We start from the raw sequence: 6038 nt of genomic DNA, 5'->3' as shown, positions 1-6038 counted from the left end.
GTTCTCTTCCAAGTCTTCCTTCTTTTATCAGACTTTTCAAGTCTTTCAAACAGAGTATAGTGGAGACTGATTTTTTTTTAACAAAGCATTATATGTTATAAAATAAAATATATATAGAAAAACAAGAAAACGAGAGATACAATAATATTTTAATTCTAATAAATTTGTAAGATCCAAAAATTTAAATTTTAATTATAATGTACACCTATAAACAATAAATAATAAAAATTTATAAACAGGAGAACTTTTAATTGAAGATTGTGGAAAAAACCAGTACGACGTTTTGTCAGATGACAGACACGCGTTGAGAAAGTAAGCAAATTTCTTCAGCCGAGTGTCATTCACAATTCATTTCCTTTTTCACTTAAACCTTTTACCTTTATTATTAACCCCTAAAATGACATTTGTATTTATGCATGTATGGTGTGTTCATTATTAATTGGTTAAAAAATAAATATTATTTTATAATTATTTTTATTATATTTTTCAAATGTAATGTTAAAATAGTCCTAAATATATTTTTATCTATTATGGGTAAACTATCTCAAATTTTATGGTTTGTATCGATTTTATATTAAGTTTCAAAACGATTTAATTTTAATTTTAATATTGAATTTTAATTTTAAATTCAGCTAAAATATTAGATTATTTTATCATTAATAATTGGATTATTTACAATTTGACGCTGAGATGAAAGTTTTTTTTTTCACTCCATCTTTTTCATCACAGTTAGTATTTTTTTACTTTCTTAGCCCATATCGAAAATCATCATTCTCCAACGTCTTTTATGACCATCCTATAGATTGATGAGTTCATCTTATCATCCTCTACTACTTTATCATTTTATTCATTTTTCAAAACTTTGTTAAATCTCACAAAATTAACACACAATAATCCACTATTTTGAGAGTTTGGGAATTTTCTCGGATTTGAGAGATTTTGGGTACTTGTTCTAAAATTCGAACAATGATAAGTATTCTTTTGAGAAGACAAGTAACATACCTTAAAATTAGTCTCATCGAACGATGGTCAGAGGAGATTGAAGTATTAGAACATAAATCTTTATATGTATTTTCATCGATTTTGAGTGAGTTTCGTGAAAGACCAATATAAGAGAAGAAAGAGAAGTGAAATATGAACACTCTAATATTGATCTTGTCGCGAATTGTGGTCATGACAGAAGATAATTGAATGACAATAATAGATGAAAAAGTTGTTAATTTTATACATGGACCAAATTGATTTGCAAACCAAAGGTTATTGCCTAAAATGAAAACATTTTAAATTTTATTGACAAAACCAATAAACGAACTAATGTTCACGGGAAGAAACAATCACGTCATTGTATCATTAATGATTGAACATCAAAGTGTCCTAATTAAATCCGAAAGTAAAGCTTGATACTAAGTTCAAGTTCAATGATAAAAAATAATATGTAACTTAAATTTCATTGATATACTAGGTAATTTAATTTTTAATCATTCATCTTGTCATCCTCATCAAAATGGCAATATTTTTAGATAATGATGTGAGGGGGGAATCATGAAATAATATATGTTTGGAATTAATTGCTTTGATAGGGTATTTACTACATTGAAATCGGAGTCGTATTGCGAGCACGGAGACCATGGTATACCATGCTTCTTCACCCTTGAACGCGAAGAACTCGGTGCGTCTTTACACCTTGTCGCATGCCACTCCATTTTGTTTCTTTTTTGTTTTATTTACATTGCTTGTCTGGCCATAGCCTTGTGCTTCTGGTTTAACCCTAGAATTAATTACATATTAGTTAATTACATATTAATTAAGAGTCATAGAAAGAGCAATAAAGCTCAATCTAAGAAACGAAATGGAGTGTCATGCGACAAGGTGTGATGATGCATTGGGCTCTTCGATTTCAAGGGTGAAGACGTATGGTGTTCCATGCAACACACCATGATCGCCATGCTCCCGATGTGACTCTGGATCCCAATATAACAAACTCCCTATTCAAGCAATTAATTCCAAACATACATTATTTTATGAATTTTTTCCCACATCATTTTCTAAAAGATTTAGCCCATCAAAACAGTAATTACCTTTAGAAAAATATCACTAAACAATAAAGTTAAACTTGGGAATTTTTCAAATCTGATCATTTTTGTTCATTCATATTGCATGCTTGGTATACTATATCTATATACATAAAGTTTTCTTCATACTTATAAATTGATCCTCTACTGTGTTTTGTAAACTAGTTGTTTACTTGTAATTTTCTTTTATACTTTTATGGAATGTAAATCCGTAGTTAAATCATATATTAAATCAAGGGAGCTCATTACATGAACAAATACGATTAATACCAACCCCGGACAAATGCCAAGTCAATTTCACAACCGTTTTGAATTTGTTCTTCATATATAGAAATATAATCACCCCAAAACCCTAATTTGGAAGGAAAAAACAAATATAGAAAGGTGATATTTTACCTATTCAGACTGTTCCCATATGATGGAACCAAATCTTCTTTATCACTACAAATGCAATGCATTCATCAATCCAACACTGATTTATATAATATGCAAACAAATCTGATCGAGAAGGCAATATTTATATACGATCGATGAGACAAGTATGAAAACCGAGTTCAAGAAGCATATTTAACTAGCTGATCCTACACTAAACTCTCAATTTCTAACCTTCTCAGCCTTCTTTCTTGCTTCATTTGTCAATCTTTCAGCAATGGCAAGCTTAGGTAAGAAAACTATGGGAAGAAAAAAGATTGAGATGAAGATGATTGAAAAAAAGGACGACAGATTGATCACATTTTCCAAACGCCGATCTGGTATCTACAAGAAAATAGCTGAGATAGCAATATTATGCGGTGTTGATGTTCTTTTTATCTGTTTCTCACCGGCAGGTAAACCCTTTTCCTTTTGTCACCCCTCAATGGAATCAGTTGCTAGCCGTATTATGGATAATAGTTTTCTGCCTGCACGTGATAATACTCACACTCTTGTTGAGGATCAACGAAAGGTGAGAATCAATCAGATAATACAGCAATATAATGAGGTGACTAGCAAACTCAATGCAGCCAAAGAGAAAGCGAAGGTGCTTGCTCAGAATGCAGGTGAGAGAGAAGGTCATTTTTGGTGGGAAACTCCCATCGATCAACTTAACCCCAAGGAGCTAGAAGAACTAGAGCTTCGTTTTGCAGAGCTTCTCGACCAGCTCTACATCAGCAGGAGCAAGAAGATTGCAGCGACTACTTTAATGCCTACTCCGAGGGATCCTGCTCAGTTCAATACATCTACTCCAAGGGACTTTATCTGATTATTGCATATCTAGTGTCTGGAAACATGATTTTCAAATTTATAAATGTTTTTGTATTTTAAATCACTGTCAACTAAGAATTCAATAGTTAAATTTTGAAGAGAAAAAAAAACTAAATTTACATAAATTTCATTAGCAAACTAATTTATTCATTGAATTGTCAGAGTTTTGACATAAGGCAATTTCAGTACATAGATATTACTTAAATTAACTCCAAACTGGTTGGTATTAGAAATTTAGAATCATAGCTTTACTTAAGACTATTAAATTATGCCAACAAAATGATGTGAAAGTTTCAAAAGGATAGAGTAAGTAACCAACTGAAGAAACATGTTGCTGAAATTGCTATCATATTAGAATAATAAGATAAAATATTTATACATGAAAATAATGACGGGTTTAAATGGTGATATAATATTTATACATGGAAATAATGAAAGATTTAAATGGCAATAAAATATATTTTGAAAGCACATACACTATATTGAATGATTCTTAAAGTACAAGGGGCAACAATGTTATTACTCCTTAGTTAAACAATTTTTTGATTAATATAAGTAATTTCTATAAAATAATATATGTCTGAAAGATTTTTAATTATTTGATAGTGAATACTTAAATATCCGTATAAACGATATACTCAAATTCAGAATTTTTATAAATAATAACCATCCATTTGATTGCTAAAATCACTTTATTTGTATTCTTAATTAAACATTTAAAATGTAAGATTATGAGTTAATTATCGTGGAAATGACAAAGAACAATCGATTTGAACGGTAGGAGTCCACGCGCAAGGACACCTTCTCGGTGCTTTCTTCTTATCTAATGATGGACCGGTTCGTGGTGGCTTTGGGCGAGATAGTTGCATTCCGATGAAATTAAATTTCTTCCTGAAGAAAAAAAAGTAGTTAATAAATAATTTACATTTCCTATAAGATAATTATTTAATATATTAGTAGTGAAATAAATAATTTCATAAAAAAACAAAATGTTTCTACTATCTTTTTATTATCTTTATTTTATTTAATTAATATATTAAAAATATATAATAATATTTTAAATTTGTTATATTCTTTTTTTCTTTCACTTGCTGAAAAGATATCGTAAATAGTTTTAAATACAGTATGTATTTTATTATTAATTTTATTTTTTAATAAAATTACTTTTTCCTTGAATTACCGATAATAGTAGTAAAGGGTAAAGTACACAAATGATCCCTTGACTATAGGGTATTGCTTTGTCGAGTCCCTGATTATTAAAAGTTATAAAATGATCACTCGACTATTTATATGTTTCAAACTCGTCTTTTTCCTTAAAAAAGTTGGTGACCGTATGAGTTGGATGTTAACTTGTTGATTGAGATATGATAAGATCTTATCATATAACCATTTGAGTTGTATTTTGTGGATTGACTCTCTGTTTACATTATTTAGTCGAGATAGTGCTTAAAACATTATGTCAGCGAACCAGTGCTTGAAAGCAACGAAATTGTCAGTACACATCATTAAAATATGATTTTATCATATCTTGGTCAATAGGTGGACGTTAAGCTCAGACGATCATCACTTTTTTAATAGAAAAATGACGAATTTGAAACATATGAATAGTCGGATGACCATTTTATAACTTTTAATAGTCAGAAGACTCAACAAAATAAGACTCCATAGTTAGGTGATTATTTTTTTAATTCTTAATAGTATGGAAACTCAACAAAATAGTGCACTATAATTAAACGACCATTTTGTAATAATAGTTGATGGACTTAACAAAACAATTCTATAGTCGGGGGATCATTTGTATAATTTACCCATAAATAAATGAATTCAACTTTTTGGAGTCATACAAACGCGGGGAGATTGGTCGTATAAAGCTGGCTAACCTTGACTTTCAACTAAAATAATGCCCTCTCCACTCACGGACGATTCCTTATTACCTTAGACATCCCCGTAGAAACTGAAGTTTTCCTCCAATATATAAACCGACATTCAAATTCTCTTCCTGTCTAACCAAAGATCAAAACCAACGACGATTTTTTTCATTAAAAACAAAGTGATGGGAAGCAGGAAGAGATGGGTGTTATTCAAGAGGCTGATGAAGAAGGAAGCATGGAGGTGGAAGTGTTGGGGGTCTGCTTTCAAGTGGAAGAGGCTAAACATGAGACTCTCTTTCATCGACGATGTACGTTTCAAGATTGTGTCGGTTTTAGAGGCTGTTTACTTGGTGGCTACCCTCTGTTTCTTCTATCTTTGTTGCGGCTGTCACTTTTGATTTTATGTAAGATCTACCATGTATCTGGTACCTTCTGGCAAATTCTTTCCTCCTTTCTTTTAATTTCAGGTGCATAACATTACTCTGATTTCAAAGTTCTGACCTGGGTTTTGATACGGAAATTTGACAAAGCAAAGTTCCTACTTAATCATTACCAGACACAAGATTCCCAGAATCACGAAAATAGAGCTGTCAATATTGGATAATTTACTCAATTTAATTACTTATAAAACTAAAAATTAAGTTATAAAAGCTAGAAATATGCATCGAGCTTTGGATTTTAATTGTTTTGTTAAACAAAACAAAGAAAAGTGGTCGATCCCCCTGTTCAAATTTACAAGTATCAGGGGATCAGGGGAAGCCCACAAAAGGATGGAAAGAGAATATTAAAGCAGCAGTTCTTACTCTTGGCAATCAATGAAGGCTAATCTTGGACCAGTAACTTGCACAAAATT

At 30.7% G+C, this 6038-nt stretch overlaps 1 protein-coding gene across 1 annotated transcript; it reads left to right on the top strand.

The window, feature by feature from the left end:
* The first annotated feature begins 2721 nt into the window (after nucleotides 1-2721).
* On the top strand, nucleotides 2722-3312 carry LOC120190527 (agamous-like MADS-box protein AGL61). The gene has a single exon (XM_039193599.1). The coding sequence runs from the start codon at nucleotides 2722-2724 to the stop codon at nucleotides 3310-3312; it is 591 nt and encodes a 196-aa protein (XP_039049530.1).
* Nucleotides 3313-6038: the final 2726 nt, after the last annotated feature.

The sequence above is a fragment of the Hibiscus syriacus genome, unplaced genomic scaffold, assembly GCF_006381635.1.
Source record: "Hibiscus syriacus cultivar Baekdansim isolate YM2019G1 unplaced genomic scaffold, ASM638163v2 tig00116962_pilon, whole genome shotgun sequence".
Lineage (NCBI taxonomy): Eukaryota > Viridiplantae > Streptophyta > Magnoliopsida > Malvales > Malvaceae > Hibiscus > Hibiscus syriacus.
The sequence above is the reverse complement of the archived record's forward strand: the minus strand, read 5'-3'. Positions and strand labels throughout refer to the sequence as shown.

What these genes read in the sequence shown, in the direction of transcription:
- LOC120190527 (XM_039193599.1), top strand. Translation starts at nt 2,722, where the DNA reads ATGGCAAGCTTAGGTAAGAAAACTATGGGAAGAAAAAAGATTGAGATG.